General features: G+C 40.4%; 1 protein-coding gene across 9 annotated transcripts in view; it reads right to left on the bottom strand.

Annotated features, from left to right (window-relative positions):
• Positions 1-7,090: 7,090 nt before the first annotated feature.
• Positions 7,091-19,773, bottom strand: part of ESRRG (estrogen-related receptor gamma) — a 396,968-nt gene continuing 384,285 nt past the window's right edge. For all 9 annotated transcript variants that reach the window (XM_014950743.1, XM_014950739.1, XM_014950742.1 and 6 more), the window contains one exon: positions 7,091-10,794. In XM_014950743.1, coding sequence (XP_014806229.1) covers positions 10,550-10,794 — 245 coding nt within the window. In that variant the 3' untranslated portion in view covers positions 7,091-10,549. The remainder of the gene's footprint in view (positions 10,795-19,773) is intronic.

Raw genomic sequence — 19,773 nt, 5'->3', positions numbered from 1 at the left:
GAGCAGGTGAATCAATGTAGGAACTATGTAAAGCCTCATAAATTGCAAGTATAGGCACGTTTACATCTTACAGCATTATCAAAGCCCATCTTAACAATTTGCCTGAAATCCATCAACGTACCACAATCTCAAATATATAAACATTTTTTTTTTGTTGCTGTAGTTGGAGGATAAGATATAAAGGGGAGAGGACGAAGAGTCATGGAAAGCAATTGAAGAACTTGTTCATTTTACTCCAATCTGAGATGCAAAGCAAAATCAGCATGGTGCTGTAGTTGTCTGCATCCTTGGTTGCTGCCTTACAAAGTGTAGAATCGACCTCAAGAAGCCATCTGTTCCCTCCCACAACGGTTTATTTTCCATCTGTAAGGAGTGGAATGCATAGACAATATTGGTCCTTGCCTATATACATGGACTGCTTCATTATTTCCTACAGTATTAGTGGGACGTGGGAGCTGATCTCCACACTCTGGATGGAAAAGAGCCGGTAACTGGGTGTCCAAGTTCACATAACCAAACAAGAGCAAGACAGAAACTTGCTATTAGGCATTTGCACTCCTTCGCCCCGTTGCTACTCATTAGAAAACACTCATGGCCATGTTGCTGGTGCTGCTGTAAGCTATTCCTGTTGCACTCGACAGATTTAAACTCCACAGAAGCAGCTGCTGCTGTAGGAGGCTCATGCTGCACCTTTTACAGCACCTTGAGCAGAGCAAAGGAACCAACTCAGGATGCTCCAGAATATGGCTGATCGTAGTCTTCTAGAGCTATAGAGCTTCTAGAGCTTCTAGAGCTTCTAGAGCTATAGAGATATGTTTGCCAGGGTAGGCTGACACTGAGCCAGCCACCTGGGAATGGGGGAAAAACAAAGGTGGCTTTAAACCACAGCAGCACAGCGTAGGGGGATAGGAGAGTGCCACCCTTTTTGGGAAAGAACCCTTTCAGAGAAAGCTAATGACACCCAAATCAGATGAAGACTGCCACGGCAGCAAGGCAGAAAGGCTAAAAACATGTGTCTAGTCTGACTATGTTACAGTGGGTGTTGTTTTTTTTTCTTTCCCAGGGAGGGGAGACAGAATTTGATAATGCAGCCTGTAGGTTTTTCTATAATATGAGACTCAGGTTGTAGCAGACCCCAGCCTTTTTCTTTATTAACAAGCAGGACTGCTTTCTGCATTTCTGAAGAGGCTACTCTAGATTGTAATGCCTGCTCTCAAGCCTCAGATTAGAGCATCTGCAGTGTCTGCTAAGAATGCCCCTACAAACTCTGTGCTGCTACTGTAGGTACTTCTTTCAGATTAAAACAACGGCGTGGGCTGGGGCTCCAAGCCAGGAGCTGTGCCAGGCAGCAGGCTCAGGAAAGTACACTTTCTGCAAGGAAATTATCATTTACACCCCCTCCCCGCCCTTAAATGCAGTGTTTCAGGCCAGCTGAAACTGATAACACAGTGCTGGTCCTGCAAAGAGGAGGAGCAGGAGGAGCCTGGAGAGGAAGATGGAGAAGTCAAAAAGCTGGAGGGGGGCATTTTCTTTCTTATCACCTCTTCTGTGATCACAGAACACTGCTGTATGGTTACACTGAGGTTTTCTGGCAGAGTGGGAACAACCTGCCGCGAATTAACTGGGGTGGAAACTCTAGGCAGGATCTGGGACTCAGCCCCTGCTGGAGGAGGTCATTCTATGCCTGCCCCTAAGCCGTACAGCTCAGCCTCGGTGGGCTGTAGACATCTGATCCATTAAGGTGTTTCTGTTGTGTAGGAAATGATAAAACATTCAGTGATGGTTCAGCTGTGGGTGAGGAGAGAGGCCTGTGTGCCTGGCGAGTCTGTGAGTCTGTGGGGCAATAACTTTGCAGGCCCTAGGGAAGATCGAATCATTTCTGTGTCAACATATAGAGGTGCTCACTGGGACTCAGACCACTCGTTTTTTTAAAAAATTTATTTAAATCAGGTTAGCAGTGAAGGAGGAAGCTGCTAAGGATGTTACACTTTTTTTTCGTTCAGTACCATCAAGGAGCCCTATAGACCCCAAGTTAACCTCAAGACAGCAAGTAATGCTGGCACTTCTGTGACTCCTTCACAGCCTGGTATGAGAATTGTGCCCTTTTTGACTTCCTTTTACTGCCAGTCCTTCACCTTGTGGACATTCCCAATGAAGCTGTGAAATTAGATAGAGCATGGTAGATTGAACTGGAGAGTGTTAGGAGCGCGATTCGTAAAGCTCTTGTGATTTAAAAATTTTTTATTTTTTTTTTCTTTTAACCCTTTTCGCTTGCCATTCACCCTCTGATTCCCTCTCTAAAAAGCGTGCTGGGGGGCTGCTGTAGCAGGCTCCCCGGTGCCCAGCTGGGCGAACAGCTGGAGTTTGCAGGTCTTGCTCGTGTTGCTGGCGAGTAGAGCCTGCGGAGACTCCAATCCTCAACCCCACCAGCTCGTGGCTGTGGCCGCAGTGGCCCCCGCTTGCTGCCAGTCAGCCCCACTGGTGTGAGTGGGGGGAATAACTGCAGGGAAAGTGTGCCCCTCGCCCCCCAACTAAACTTCCCTCCCTCTTCAGGAGTGTGGTAGCTCCTCAGATGGATCATCTGACGTTTTGATGTGGGGCAGAGAACCTGCCCTCACTCCGTTGGCTTACAGGTAGCACCTTGCCCATGCTGAGAGGCAACTCGAATGCCTCTCTGGGTAAAGCATCTTCCAGCCAAGCAGGGTCCAAAGATCACCAGCCGGTCCTGAGATGGAGCAGCTTTTCACTGCTGTCAGCACTCGGGGAAAAAGGCCAACCAGCAAGAGGACAACCAGCCCAGCCCAGGCTCTGTCTTGAGCACCGTGAATGAGAAACGCAGGAGTGGAGCCCATTTGCAGGGAGACAGAGCTGCAAGCCCACAGGACATCACCTGCCCCACTCCTGGCTCTGGGGGCTGGATGGAACAAGGCAACCACGGCACTGCCCAGCAGCTTTTGGGTCCGTGGGGTAGCTGCTTGGCAGTGGGCAGCCATGGTGGCATCGGCTGACGAGTGAGGAGAGGCCACGAAGCAGCACAGAAGTAGAGGATTTGTGTTAAGGCTTCGGGACTGTCTTAAATCTCCGACATCTGCCAATTTAAGTACAGCTGAATCGCTGGATAATTCTGCTGGTGGCGCTCCTGGGAACACCCAGCCTGAGCAGAACAATTTTGAAGGAAATTACATGAGCTGGGATTTAGTGTTGTCTCTTTAGCTTGTGGAAGAGATAATCTGGCCCATTTAATGTGGAACAAAATTTGCTCTGTTCCACAGGCGTAAGGAGAGAGTTTTGCCTTGAGAAAGCAGCAGTAAATGACTCTGAAGTCCTGCTGTCACTCGTTCTCTGAGCTGCTGTAATATGGAGTGGCAAGGGCTGTTTTCTTGGGCCACTTTCTACATATAAGTAACGCTCTTTATAAAGAACACCACTTAGTCTTATGACAAAATTCCTCCAGTGTGACACAGAAGAGCATTGACATCATTCTTGAAGGCGAGAGAATTTATGGCACAGTTAATTATTAATTTGGCTGGCATTTGTAAAGTAGAAGGGAGTTCTTGTGCTTTTAGGCCATGCTCTCAGTGTGTAAATCTCTTGTATGGCTGTCATAATAATATTCCTGCAGCTATGTTGTCACCTATTGTAATTTTTCTGCTAATAAGAAAATTTAAACTAACCAGGAATCCTAAATTTGGAGACTAGTTGTTTATTTCAAATATACTCTAGAGAAATAATAATGCAGTTCTGCTCTGAATTTAATTTAAACAGGAACAGGCAAAACAAATCTCTGCGGAGGGCATTTGACAATAATAAAATATTTCTCCCAGCGGGTGAGCTGGTAGCAATTGTATTGTTGCCATCAAAGCTCACGTTTCAGCAGGTCATTACCATCATAACAAGCCCTTGGACCAACTGGCATGGACATGCAACATTGAGCTCCTGATGGGCACATTATTTCAGACCTTTAACTTCATGGAGAACAAGACAAATACTCCTGGGAACGGAGGATTATATTTTGAAATTCCTTTCTTTTCTGTTCTGCTTAATAATAGGAGCCTGCGTGTAATCAATCTACTGCCACTTGCTTTTTTATATTAACGGAGATTGTAAGGAGCCAGGCTTGGGAATCCAAATGCTAAGAAAGAGCGGCCTTTAATCTTACAAAATACTAATGATTAGTGCATGGCTGGGATGTGGCAACACAAACACTTCCTAACACTTGTGAATAACAATTTTAAAAGCAAATAAATGCACCCATATTCTTTTCTATGGTTACTTTTTTTTTTTCCTTCTTTAATAGCAACCCCAAGGAGAAAGTTTATGATCTATATGTTAGAGACAACCTATATGCACAGAATCAGCATCTTATCAGCCAGGCAAAACACACGCCTGGTGATGCAGCTACAGCAGGCAGGCTGGATAACGAAGGATATAGTAATTAGCAAAGTGCCATGTGAAATCAGAGACCTACATTACACAAGAGAGATGAAATGCAAAGTAAAGGAAAGGTGCAAGTAAAAAAAAAAGCTGTTAAGGAAAATAAACAAAGGCTGAAGGAAAAAAAAAATATCAGAAAACAGATGGAAGCTGTCCCATTCTTGAGTTTAGCACAGGAGCCAGGTCAGGTAACGTTAAAAAAATAAGAGGTGCTGCAAAAGATTTTCTGCTGCAAAAGCCTGTGCACAAAAAGAAATCTCAGGTGTTTCTGTGCTTCGGGTTGGGCTTTTTTCCCAGTAGGGTATTACCAGGTGATGCTGCAGGAGGACACTTTAAAGGCGTACAGCATGGGGGCTTGCCCCACTAAAGACAGTTATTTCCATCTCTGTCCCCTTTAAGAATCCATCTTTCTTTTGCTTTGTTTTTGATGTTTTGGGGTGTGTTTTTTTTTAAATATTTAACCCCTATTAGTATTTCAGCAGCATTGCCATTCTGCATTAAGCCCAGGTAACTGCATAGGTAACAGCACTGACTGGTGCACGGTGCTCGTGCCATTTCTTTCTCTAAGGAAGGATCAGCTGGAGGGACCACACCAGGACTACTTTTATTGGTGTTTGCCAGACCTTTTTACACTGTGACCTCATAAGGTCAAAAAAAACCCAGCCAACCAAACAAGAAGCCCAAATGACATCAAGTTTTGATTGCTTGGATGAGAAGCTCCAAAGAAAACTCGGAGGCCACCAGAAATCCCATGCCAAATAGCAGCCAGCTCAGCAAGTGGCACGTTCCCCTGTTGCACCCATCCTGGTGAGAGGGCTCGGGTGCCAGTGGAACAGCGGGGGGAGCGGGGTGAAGGGACAGGACAGACAGAAGAGTCTGTCGGTTTGTTGTCTCCTTGTTTTAGCTCAGTGGTGCTGCTGCAGCCACAGGTTGGGGTTGCAGCAGTTGAGAGATGCAGCAGGATTTGTTGGTTGAGCTACAAATGCCACAGCCCTGAGCCTTTCTTATTTAATTTATTTTTTACAGATTTAGTAGCTATTTTCGTAGTTTAGAGAGGTTTGTGCTCCTAGCCAAATCCACAGACACCTACTGAAACACTTCTGCCTACCGAAACATTTCTGATGGATTTCTGTGCCTGTCCTGGCTCCACAGTGCAGGGAGAAGACAGAAAGAAAAAAAAAGAAACAGCTCTGCAGAATTGCATCTCTCAAAGTGGGTACATCTCAGTGTTCCCTGTATGTTCTCTTCTGGAGTGCTAAATGTATGATTGTGCTCTGCTTTGTGATCCTCTTGTGGAACATGGTACAAAAAAAACCTAATTATGATTTTGTTAATTGCACGTGAAAACTTTTAACCAGCGAATAGAGACAATCACAGGTTGAGGAAGGCCAAGTGCCACTGTCGACAACTGGATTCTTTTCCCTTTGTGTGTGAAAACTTGGTATCACCACTTGTTTTAAGTTACGGTGCGGTGATACATTTTCCTTTGAAGAGGTTGCTTCGCAATAATTCAAAATCAGAACACTGAGAAAGGGGGAAAACCCCTCTCTGTGCACGCGTACCTACGCATGTGTGTCCGTCTGCACGTCTGTATGCACACGCGTGTGCACAGCGGTGTCAATGCACCAAAACCAGGGTTTCCTAGGACAGTTAAGGTACAGAAGGAACTGGTGGCAGGGAAGAGGTGCCCCCCAGGTGCCCCAGGGCAGGCTGCTCCTGAGAGCGTGAGGCAGAGAAGCCCCTGCACCTTGGCTGACACAGCTCCCCGTCAGCGCCCTGCCCTGGCGCCAGCAGCCACCATCTCCAGAGAGCGGCCAGCAGCGAAGGTGAGAAATACGTTGGCAAACACAACCACAAAATACTATCAAGATAGGCTAAAAAGCAAGAAAAGCACGCATTAGCACTTCTGTGGTGGCTCCAGAAGGGTCCAGAGGAAAGAGGGGCTGACCCCGAGCCACGGGGGCTGCAGCCTTTCAGAGGGAAAAGGCTGAGAAGCCACTTACTGCCAATTTGCAGCCGCGCCGCTTAACCCCCCTGGATCTCGACGCCTTATCAGTGCTCTTCATTAACACCAATCTATATTATTGCTCCAGTGGCTATTTGCTTCCATTCAGAAAAGCTGGATCAAATAATACAGATTTTTAAATTTGTATTTATTTATGTTTTTTTTTTACTCCAGAACACATCAAAGGAGCCTCCTGCAGCAGGAAATGAACGATAGACTCGGTTGTTGATGGAGAAAGCAAATAAGTACTTCTGGATGATATTAATGTGATCTTAAAATAGTGGGAAAGTTTTCTTTTATGACATTGACAGAGAGGCAATGATTTTGAGTAATGCAGGTTGATGTGAAGATGCTTTAAGATTAAATAAGTGCTATATAAAGGCCTGCCAGCCTGAATTCTAATGTGCTATGAGACATTTTGCATATTTAAGAGTATGCAAAATGTCTTGTACCACACTGGAATTCATTCTGACAAGGCTTTATATAGCATTTATTTACACTCATATTGTACTTTAAGGGAGAAGGGATACCGCTGGCTCCTCTTCGACTGTAAGTAACAAAAGGTAATGCTAATTGCTCCGTTTCCTTCTACGAAAAAGAAAATAAAACCAAAAAAACCCCCACAACACAAAAAATAAAATAAAAGCAATCAAAAGTGGAAGCTTGTTTAATATTGCTCTACCATCATCCTGAAAGGCATAATAATTTGAGTTACACATCTGAACTGATTGGAGTTACAGAATCATATCTCCTTTTTGCATTTAACAATATATACAATATAAAATAAATACATTTACACAAATGGACATTGGTTGGAGCACACGGTATGATACACATCACAAAAATATACAGTTGATTGCTATACAGATGTGAAGCCCATCTACAGCTATAGACATGTTTGTTTTTATTTGTTGTTTTGTTTCGTTTTTAACTACTGGCTATTATGCAACTCCTGGATTATTATAAGCAGTTTAATTTTTTTTGTCCTTTTGCGATCTTTGCACGATAAGACTGCCATAAAATGTTTTCCTAGGCAGGTAAACAGAGACGCTTAAATAATTAAAATACAATCACCAACACCCATTTTCTCTTCTATAAGAAAAATAGCAGTTTTAATTTTTTATATCTTTTTATGTTATCATTTAAATGCAAAATAGTGGAATAAATACAACAATCTGATCTGATTGAAACAAATGTGTAACTTCTGGGAGTTACACAATCATATTGCTTTAAATAAGAAAAAATTAAAAAATGAAGCAAAAATAGAAATTAAATCGTTATGGCTAAAACATACACCCTTTGAAATTTTCCCAACACTTCACATTAAGTAAGTGGTCTTGAAAGAACTCTTCTCCAGCAAGGTTTAAGATGAACAACATTATAAAGCCCGTGCAATTCTTTTAGCTATGTTTCAGGTAATGCTGTTACAGTCTTGAGATACTTGTTCTTTTGCAGCTCCAAAAAATTACGGAAAATGAAAACTAAAGTTTGCACCGTGTGCCTTTAACACATCTCCATTTTTTGTGTGTTTTTGTATACTTCTAGTCGATCGGCTTTTGACCCTGAAGCCCAAGTTCTTTAACGTGATACAGCAAAAACAATATTTATATTATATATTTATATATATATAGTGTACTTGAACAGTAGCAACTTAAACCCTGCACAAACTTTCTGGAAAATAAACTTTTTTTTGCACTCTTACATATATAAATAATCTTATAGAATCAGCACCTTTTTCCCAGGAGTTGTATTTTTTTTTTTTTGACATTTTTCAAAAGGGATGTGCCAATTTCTGAACTCCTATCACAGCTATAAATTTCAAGTTATTGACCATCTGAATGAATTGCTAATGATGATTTACCTAGAATCACACTACAGTCACTTCTCTACTGAGAAAACACAATCTACAATATAGTCCCATATAGCTAATGATAGATACACAGTTTTTTTTTTTTTTTTTCCTAGCACGAGGCCGATGGAGCATCAGCCCATTGTTATTTTGTTTAAAGCACACAACGTAGCAATAGTTTTGGAAACTTTTCCGCACCAAAAAAGTTTTGCAACAACACAGAGCGAGTTAATAACAACATTTTGAGAGATGATTGAATAAAAGCTATATTTACAGCGTTTAAAAATTAGACTTATCTATAATCTTGAAATATTCAAAGTTTTATTTCTAAGCTATACATTGGTATTCTATAATAAACTGTTACAGAAATTATCCCTTGTTTTGAAAATATTATGATTTCAATGTGTATCTGTTCATAACGAGTATTTGTTTGGAGTTTCGATCTCTTAATTATTACTAGGAAGAACCTTATTACCGGTAAGGAATAGAATATACTACTGTAATCTCCTGAGGAATTGTACATCCAATATTGTCTCTAATTCTACCCTGTGTCTATAAGCACACACCACAAGAATCCAAACACCACAAGAAGAACAAGACAACAGTCTTTGAATGCAACATAAAAATTCAGAAAAGCACAGCAAACATGAAACATTGAAAAGCTGAACTACATTTCTTTTGTTTGTTAGGATTACAATTTTAATTACATCTGTGTACATAGAATAAGGATGTTCACATAGTACAGGGAGCAGCTACTAACACTGGTACATTGGTATAGCATTTGATGGAGGTTATTGTTTATTGGTTATTTAGCGACTGTAGTTTTCTGGGGGCATCTAATCGGTTTATACATTAGATTACACCTCGTAACAGTCTTGAAACTGACTGACTTTCATGCTGTGACAATACTGGTTGAAAAGCACATATACTGGTTTAGCTACTTGTTAAAGATTGCCATTTACAAAATAAAATCTAAATCAATAAATAAGGTATAGAAGTGTTAAATTCTTCAATTTGGTCAGAAGTCTACTACTCTGATTTCTTAATTTTGCAAACGTCGGCATTTGCCTTATTGCCTCTAAGCTACTATTGGTTCGGAGGGTTTCTCTGCGTGTGAGGTTACAGTTTTGCAAACAGGCAGTATCTCGTTCATTTGCAACTGAAGCAGTTAGAAATCACGTAGCAACTATACCTCTGTACAGTCGCTGTCTCCTAACACCGTTACGGGTTGGTATTTGACATGGAGTATTTATATGTTAGACTACTCGGATATACTGTAGGTGTAATCTAATCCTTTGAGTCAGTGAACATTTAGTTATAAACTGGAGCTCATGTTAAGAAACTGGATGTTTTGGACCAGACTGGCACACAACATAAATTGCATCCGTGATAATATGCACCTTCCCTTCAACTATTGCTTTAGTAAGATAAATTCCCACATTAATAAATGGCTGAAAACTGGTAAAGCTGGTACAAAAAAATCTCCGTTAGTAAGAAGAAACAAAACATTTAAAAAAATCTTCCTTCAGGATTCATATGTCCTTCATTATTGTTCATCATTGTTCAAGCCAGCACAAAAATGCAGTATTTCTTTCTCTTTAGTATTGCATGAATGAATAAAGCTTAAACTATTCCCTGAAAAAGTTACATTGTAGCTAACCTAAGAAATATCTGGAAGACTTGAAAAAACAATTAAGGAATCAAATGGCTGTAACTGATCTAGATGGAAAATGCAATGATAAGAAGCAGCCGATGCATCGTCGCTTAGTCGTCTAATTAGAGACTGCTCCTATGAAATCTAATACTGCATTCAGTCAGTTCATCGTGTTGTACTGTACTGCTAGGTACGGTGGTTCTCTCTTTGATTCCTTTGTCATTGGGGACATTATGGTTCATAATAAGTTCACTGGCATCCATATTATGGATTTCCATCCTTTGGCAGGCCTGGCTTCCATCTCTCTTCAATTAGAGACCTCTTTTAAAAAGTTCAGCAGCAAAGAAAAAAAGAGAAAAGGAAAAAGGAAAGGAAAGAACAGAAAGGAAAAGAGAGAAAAGGAAAAGGAAAAGAAAAACTGCATCAGAAAGACACAGAAGAAAAAGTTGAAAGCTGCTTCACAGTCTTGCTGCTAAATATCAGTGCAGTCATTTTTTCCTTAATTAAACACTAAGTTTCTTTGCCATTATTATCCTGTTTATTTTCCCTTTTTTTTTTTTTTTTTTTTTTTAAAACGTGCATGATGGGAAAGCCCATGATGCTTTAGTCAGACCTTGGCCTCCAGCATTTCCAAAAAAAGTTTGTGCATGGGGACTTTGCCTTCCAGTTTGATGTTGTAGAAATGCTGCACAGCCTTGGTGGAGGTTTGCCTCAGAAGCGGGAGGGTCATCAACATCTTGCCTGCGCGACGTGGGTCTTCCATGTGCTGCCCAGCCTCATAATCCTGCAGAGCCTCGTGTAAGACGTCCTGAAGTTTCTGCACCGCCTCAACATCCTCTATGTGCATTGAGTCTGCAAAACAAAGGAGCGACAGGAGGTTTCAGTTCAAGGTGCCAAACGTCACATCAGTCTACGGCCGCACAACACTGTCACTGGTTCTGTCCTTCCCCTGCCACAAAGAAGGAAGATGATCGCCCTCTAATTTCTATATTGACCTTCAGGAAAATATCTGGAACCACTGTGCAACTAAAAATGCGTAATTAACTCTCGTGTAAGCAATCCTTCTCCTCATCCACCTCCAACTAGTGAAGTGGTTGCCCTCGCTGCTCCGTAAACCACCTCTTCCAGCTACAGCTTTGAAGCAGCGATGGTCCCAAAGGGCAGTATGAACCGGGGCCTGCATTTTACCAGGGAAGCACGAATGACTGCCCTGCTATGGAAAAGCTCCAAGGCCATGGAGTCGGAAGCCGTGGTCGTTACCCCCTGCTGAGGGTCTCTGATGGTGGGATTAGGACCACTGCACTGACACCAGGGACAAGCAGGTCTCATGCAATTTCCTGATAGGTTTAGCAAATTTTTCTCCCTCGGGCATCTTTAGACAGACAGGAAACACTTAATATGTTCTTGAACAGCTTTTTCTCTGTGAAGCTAACATCTCCTACAAGGTGTAATCCTTCTCTCTCACCCACTCACAGGGTGGTTTATGTTGTTATGGTTGGGGTTTTGCATTTTTTTAAATCACTCAAAGTAAGCACCTTGCCCTGTACCTTTCCAGGTGAGATGTTTTGGTGGTGTAAGTATTGAGTGACAAGCCTAGACACAATGCACACGAGGAACTAAACTAAACTGCTACATGACCTGGAAAGATTAAAGCAATGGAAGTGTGAAATAAAAAGAAAAGATTTAACTGAAATAACTGTAAAACCCTCAACAGCATAGATACAGAAAGGGAAGAACACGCAGTTACTGGACCATGCTGAGATGACTTCGGACGAGCAGCCCTAATTCTCTGACTTTTATGTAGTCATAAATGCCAAAAAAGCCCTGCTGTGGTCCAAAGTGAGGTGAATGCAAGTAAGGTAGAACAGTCATAGGTGAAAGAGGCCACCAAACAGCTCCTATCAGCTACCAAGATTTGGATACTCCACACAATTTACCAAGCCAATAAAACACCGTATGAAAATACAACTGCTGTGAGGGGGTACAGGTCCTAGGGAGAGGCTACACTGTGGGAGCTTAGCTCAGGGTGAACCTGGGACGTGTCATCATTAAAGTATATCCTTGAAAACTCTAGTTACTACAACACTGCTTTGCATCTTATTTTTTGGGTTTCGAATAAAGCTCCTGTTCCCACTCAGAATAATGTCTGAGGAGTTGGATGGTGAAGAACCCACTTCTATCATCTTTCCAAGACTTGAATTAAGCAATCTAATGCCCTGGATCGGTATTTTGACAGAGCCTTATGTTTTACCCTGTTGATGATAACATCATCAAATTTTGCACGTGCTTCAAATATCTGAATTACATTCAGAGAATTAAGATGCATCTAAGATTAATTTCTTAAAAGCTGATGTGCAACTATTTCCTCAGATAATTAAGCCAAACAGTAAATACCTGTCTCTTTTCAAACACAAACATATAAACCAAAACACAAACCAGTAAGTAACAGGTTAACAAAATGTTCCAGCTTCTATTGTCAAAACAAATGTGCAAATTGAAAAGAAAAAAAATAAAAGTTACAGCTCCTGCTCTAAAACAGACACTTAATTATATACAAGTTTGGATCATTTAGCACGTTTTATTGATTCTGATGACAGTTTATCTGTTAATTACACATAATGGAGTCCTATGGGAATTTTACATGTTTAATAATTCTGAGTCTTAGCGAATACATGCTCTAAGAAGCACGCAGTTAAGACATACGCTGCAGGGATGTGATACTGCACATCAAGGTGCTCTGTGCTGAAAGCAGAGAAACACAAAAATATCTCTCTTAGGGAAAAAGAAGACTACAACATTTTAAAAATGATGACAGGGAAATTTTACCTCTAGCAAAATTTAGTTCTAATTAATGTGAGACCATTCCCCAAATCCATACATTTTTGATAGTTTTCTAATAGAGCAATTCTATTAAATAATTCTATGTCAGTAACAGAAAATCCCTGAATTTTGTGTCTTGCAAACAGATGTAATCGATACAGACAGGCTAACACACACACACACAAATGTAACTGATGTCTTAAGCATAGTGTCCGACCACCAGGCTTCATTTGGAATGCAAACTCCAAACAAACTGTCATCTTTACTCCCTGACTCTTTAGTCTCTCTCTAACTCCTTGGATATTCACCGTTGTGCTACCGAACACACGATGTGCTACTCCAAATCATTTTTCCATAAACCATACACAGTTTCTGCAGAAACTACACATCTTTTCCTCCTCTCCCCAGAATCACAGTGCTGGGGAACCAAACAGGAGCATTTTAGCAGCAACAAAATGCTTGGTGAGTTGAAAACGGACTGTTCTTGAGAAAATATTTCTACCATGCTACATAAAGAGACAGCTCTTTCTTGAGAACCTGACTGTGTTTAGTTCTTAACCCTAGTCTGATTCTTCCCAGAATCAGTATTTGTAGCTATGACCATGTTTGAATTTGCAAGTAGATGGATGGATCCAGACTCATACATTTTTTTACACAGAGATGAAACTTCCCTGATATCTCTAGCTCTGCAGTTTGGACACAATTTGGCATGCAGCACTAGGAATATATATACTCTATATATTTCTTATACAGAAACTAAGTGAGGAGAGAAACAAGGAAGAGAGGACCCACAGAAAATGCAAGAAGAATCAAAACCTGCCCTCTGATACAGCTATTACGCTCCACACCCTCAAACTTCTTAAAAAAAAACATCTTAAAAAAAGGAATCTTATCCTCTCCTTGCAGGGGTGATTGTATACCGTCCCTCCAGTAAACAGAGCAATTGCTTACACGGAAAAGTAATAGTAGTAAAGCATTTAATATATTTGTTGCTGTCTTTGAAATCAATTTAGCAGCTGGGGAGAACGTGAGCAGCCAGCCCTCCACTGGCCTAACGCGAGCACTCGGCTGCCAAGCAGCGGTTGATGGAGCAGAGCTGAGGAAGCCGTGTTTTGGGAAACAGACTTTGTCACAGGAAATAGGGTAAGAAAAAAACAGCAGAGAGGGGCGCTTCCAAACACTGATTACCAATTCAAACTGCTCTTTTAAAATGGCGATTGGGCTTGAAAGATTTAAAAATTATTTAATTGAATTACCGTGACAATTTAACTTCTCATTTACGGAAAAGATTCAAACTCATTTCAGCTTTAAGCATTCTAGGCTCTGCTAATGTTTAAATGCAAACCCACTAAATCTGTGCTTTTTAATTAGACCATGATTCAGCTTGCAGATTGCTCAGGAAAATATTAATCTCTACAAAGATCCTTCTTCAAGTTTTAGCCTTGCAGTCTGGAACTTCCTCTTTATTCCCGATATTAAACGAATGTAGATCTTAATCCCTGAGGTGTAAGCCTTTGAAAATAAGGAAAATGGTTGAAAACGCTGAACTAGCCAAGGGGAAAAGAGAAGGAGAAATAAAAGAGAAATCTTTTCAGTAACTACAGTTTGGCAGATGTGAATTCAGAGCAGGTTAACTTACTGCTAATAAACCCAATCCACACTTGTAAGAGGGCAACGTCAACAAGAACCACTATATTTTAAGGAAATGCAGAGTCTGTGTGACAATCCAGAAACAAAGAAATAATTCTATAGACAATATGAAATTGAATTATAAATTAGGTACAAAGATTTTGAATGTTCTTCCTAGATCCAAGAAAACCCCTTTTCTTTTGTTTTTGTGTTATTTTTGTAAAGCGGCTTTGTAGACAGTCTGGATAATTTACAATTACATCCTACACAGGTAATATCCAGAGAAAACCTATACCCAGATGCAATACACTTAAGAAACAGTGCCTATATAAAGAATGAAATTAAACAGGGTAATTTGAAAGCGGTGTCATTTGAAAGCGAGAAGAATTTGATCATAAATGCCCTGTAATAAAAGGATCACAGGCTGGTGAAACTGAAGAGCTCAACAGACAAGCACAAGGCTTCTTGATACAACGCACAGCTGAGAACACGGGATTTCACTCTGGAAGTGGGGGAAATTGTTACTGATCAGTGCTGAAATGGGAGACCGTGAGATCAACAAACAAGAACATGGACACATTGAGCTCTGCTTTGAGAATCCTTTTTAGCCTTGTGAATGCTTTGTTTCGCCATCACAGGATGGGAAAATAAATTCTACCTCTTCTGATCAGCCAATTGATTGCATCATTGTGCAGAAATGGGACAAAACTAGAGTTTTTGTCCAAGAAAAGCACCACAAGGTCCGGACAGAAATTCAGATTACAATCTACCTTGTTTAAAATTCAAACTTCATCTTAAATGCAGCAAACAAACATCCAGCCACCCAGAACCATTTGTAACACACCAGAAAGGGTGACAGCTAGCTCAAGACAGGAAAGCACCCGAACTGAGGGCAAGGAGACCTCTCAAAATATTGGTCTGAGGAAAGTTAAAGGCTGGTATGTTTGTATTTTGTACATAACATCACTAAAAACTGGTAGAAACCCAGAGGTCTCAAATGAAGTCCTTCTTCATGCCAGAAAAGTCAGGCAACACAAAGGAAGAAATTATTATGGTGAATCTAGCATGAGGGAGTATGCAGCAGTGACCAGACACATTAAGGTGCTGATAAAGCATCCCAGAGAGGCAAATATCAACAAGTACTTGGATCACAGCAATTGCTGTGACGTTTGTGATTCCATAGAGCTGAGCAGTTCACAAACCCAAACTAGCCGAATCAGTTTAGAAAATTGTAGAACTGGGTAGGATGAAGAGTTAGAACAGCAGGCAAAACGGTTTTTTGCTTTACGTAACGACAACAAAATCCTAATCTGGATTATGCCTCAAATAAAAGGAATTTATTATCTAGGTTGTATGGCCAATCCGAAAGCCCCACAAAAAACACCTCAGTGTTTATTGACAGGTGATCTGTTCTCAGAATCACAGAATCCCTTCCTCTCCTGCTTGAAATGTATGCCAGATTTACATAGGAAAACTTAACGTTTTTGCAAAGTGCTCACCCACACTGTGATTCTGTATAATTGTTATGAAAAAACACAGGAAGGTGACATGTCAAAAAGCTCATTGCTTAAAATACAAGCACCCCATGGAAATTGTCCCTCACCCAGCAAGAATTCCCATCCTTTTGCAGTCTAGAATTGAAATTGCCCCCGATACTTGCTTTTGTCCTCCCTGTGTAGGGTGAACAAATATACTTAATTACGACCACCTTTTTGCCTGTCTTTCCTGAACAGAACTATCTGCTGGTGTCTGCATGGTTAGGCTAAGAGACAAGCACATAGACAAAGAGAGTATTTTCCCTTTCAAAAGAGTATGGCAAAAATGGTCTGACATCTGGATTATTTTATTGGAAACAGACACTTCAATCAGAATATATGTTGGAAATGAACGGGGAATAAATTAAGAATTCCTCGTTCAAAAGGATTATAGGCAGTGGAAACCAAAGAAGTAAACCAAAGGCTTGTATGATTGATTTTAGTGAACTAGGTCTTATTCTGAATTGCACTGCTTTGGCCTACTTTTAAGGAGAGACCTGAAAACTGAAGCCTCAAAACAGTTTTTAAAACACAGTAGGAAATGAAGATGCAGCAAGAAAAGAAATGACTTTGCAGAACACACCCATTTATTTCAGGGGCTAACAGGATTAGCAATGAACTAAAACCCCAGGTATAAGGTAAATTAAAGGACAGTAAACCATCAATTTTTTATTCCTGAATGGCTTACTTTCCACTAGGATGGGTAGTCAGAGTAATAAATAAAGGAATATTCCCACAATGCAGAACAAATTGCATACTATGAACGGGTTTGAATACCTACTCAATAAGGCTACTAAAACTCTGGAAAAGGGAATTTGAATGATAGAACTGGAGGGTAAGATTCCAAAGAAAAGAAAATATTGAATGAGTGCTTCAAAGTCCTTTTTATCCGCTACGAGATATAAGTAATTGCCATAATTACCATTGAGAGCCACTAGTTTAGTGCTGTGGAAAAGCAGGATGAATAACAGCGAAGACTAGCAGTTGCATTGGTGACACAGCGCTTCATTCCATTTTTTTCCTACCCAGAAAATCCTCCTGTCAGCACAGAGCTGGCCCTTGGCAGAGGCAGCACAGAGCTCCCCTTACACTCCTGCCACAGGTGCATATATATATTTCCTATATGCCTAGTCACCATAGATACATTTTAATCATGAATTCTAACACTAACAAGATAACTAAATAAATTAAAATTAAGAAATTCACATGATTAGAAACTAAATATGGTATGTTGTGACCTAAGATAAGCCACAGTTTATACTGGGAATTAAGTTGAGGTCCTGTGGAGCAAGTGATTTATAGGGTTCTACCAATTAATTTTTATTATGATAACATTATTTAATGGTGATAGCCTAGTGCTCTGAGTACACTCTTTTGGTGGCTGGAATGTTAAATAAGTTGTAAGAAAGAAATAATTTTTTTACCAGGATAGATGATCACGTAACTTTACTGCCTTTAACGTTGATTTGCACTTCATTATGCTAAAATGCAAAAGATACTTCTTGATTCTCACTCCTTCAGTACTGAAAGGGTGCTGGGCTCTTCTTTAGGAGAGTTAATAAGAGAGACCAGAAACTCTGACAGTGAGCAGAGGTCCTTTTCTCTTTCTGGTGGTACAGGCTAGACAGCTAGAATTATCATTTAAGATTAAATTTTCAACAGTGCATAGGGTTATACTTTTAAGTGTCTGGCATCCACATTTGGGTCATATTTTTTCAAGATGCCAGCAGCCTATTAGGCAGATACACAAGCATCAGATTTTCAAATGTGCTAATGTATTTTGACACTCTAGTTCCTTACGTTAGGTCTTAGATGGGAACTGAGCTTTTTTCAAAATCTGGTCTCAGTCGTGACTCCTAAACTCTTCCGCAACATTTGGCCTGAAGGCACAATTTAGTCCTTACTGATCAGGCAATTTCAAAAAAACTGCTCACCTGCAACTCCCTGTTTAGTATCACCTGATCGATACACGAACGCATTTTCTAATACAAAAGAGACAAGCAGGTCATCTTTTACGTGCCGGAGTGTGCACGTGTGCGTACGTGCACTTGTGTACACCTCAAACTTATTTTGTAAATATTTCACCTTTCCTTACACACAAGGAAATAATTGGTACATGCATGTTTTGGAAACCATTCAAAGTTGATTTTCTGCGTGGGTAAACAAAGTGCTCATTGGTGCCAGCTTGCTTCAGCTGGGCGGCGTGAGGCGGAATGCAGGGCAGTTGCATCCTGCAGCTCCAAGGCACCTACTTGCTTTTGTGTAGAGAAGGCAAAGAAAGGAGGAAGGAACTCGTGATGCTGACAGGACAAGGACAATGCTTTGGCCAGAGAAACTTCTCTGGAGTTCAAGCATAAAGGCTGTATTAATTACTATTGAATCAATGCAGACGTTTAAAACTAACCTGAAAAATTCCATATTATGCACTACAAGTTAAACCTAAGTGTTGAAATCGTGCCTGTATAGACTTTAACATACACAGGACTGAAATGTCTACACAACATTTGTACTTTTATATATGTACTTCAACTTTTCAGATGCTATATGCACCCTTTTGAAATCAGTAAAGATCTACAAGGTTGCTACTTCTTGCATTTTTGGAAATTGACAGCAGCTGTGTGGCACCGGCCAACCCTACAAAGGGAGCATTCGATAAGGGCTGTTGGAGAACCTCCCTGAAAAACGGCTCCTTCTCCCCACCTTTTAGAGACCCGTGGGCAGGATGATCCCAGACCCAGGACTGCACAAACAGAGACTCTGTAGGCCTACAGAAGGGTTAGCTACTGGGGTGTTTCAGTGCTCACACTACTGAGATTTGTTGGCCAAAACAAAGCTCGTGGTATTTATTTAAACAAAATACAATCGATATGAAGACAATCTACAATTTCTTTTTCTGCTTCTATACACCAGCAGGGAAAGTACTATGACACTGTATCATAAATCACTAGCACAGGTACAGAGCTATAAAACCATCTTTGTCTACTGTTTACAGGAGAGGCAACCTGGGAATCTTTCTAAACAGTGCCAATACGGCAAAAATGTCTTAAATGTTTAAGATTTCATATTATACTTCATCCATTCTCTCTTCAGCTATAAAATGGCTAATACATTTTAAACCAGAGAAAGAAATAGTGGAAGTTTTAGAAGAAAGCAGATGTAGCTGCAAAATATATTAAAAAGTGGATTGCTAATTGATTAATTTTTAATGGCATTTGGTTTTTCGGATATAGCTGCATTTACGTTAATCAAGTTCATAGTTATGTGAAAATAATCTATTTCTGGTTTTGTCGATAAAAAGAAACAAAACCTTTAATTTTACTTTAATTTTAGCAGTATTTGTAAATTAAAACACTAGGGGTCTGATATTAGTTGTTGTATTTTACACCTACAGGTTAGCATAGCTACAGCTGATAGGAGTTTGGTAACTGCTGCATGTACAATCTGAAGCTGAAATGTTAAACGTCAGCCGTCAAAACATTCTGTTGAAAGGGAAGTCAAATGGTCAGGCTGCTATTTAGCTCCTCCTTGCAATAGCTTCCTTTTAAACCAGCAATTTTATTTATTTTAAAATAGAGGAAGGAAACGTTTTCACTTAAATGTGCCCTGAATTTTAGTATGCTGAACTGTATTATCTCTGACATTATCCTGGTTGTAATTCCCAGAGAAGTTAATGAAGCTACAGATGATTTTGATACACTATATGCACAATGCATGACTAAACTTTTTTGGGCAGCAGTATCTTTTATTATTACTTCAACACTGCACGTCTTTTTAGGAGAGGAAAAAAAAAAAAAGGTGAGGTATTTGCCACCATATCCCTATATTCTAGCCCCTTTCCCTTGTTATC

The sequence above is a fragment of the Calidris pugnax genome, unplaced genomic scaffold, assembly GCF_001431845.1.
Source record: "Calidris pugnax isolate Ruff unplaced genomic scaffold, ASM143184v1 scaffold24, whole genome shotgun sequence".
In the NCBI taxonomy this organism is placed as follows: domain Eukaryota; kingdom Metazoa; phylum Chordata; class Aves; order Charadriiformes; family Scolopacidae; genus Calidris; species Calidris pugnax.
The sequence above is the reverse complement of the archived record's forward strand: the minus strand, read 5'-3'. Positions and strand labels throughout refer to the sequence as shown.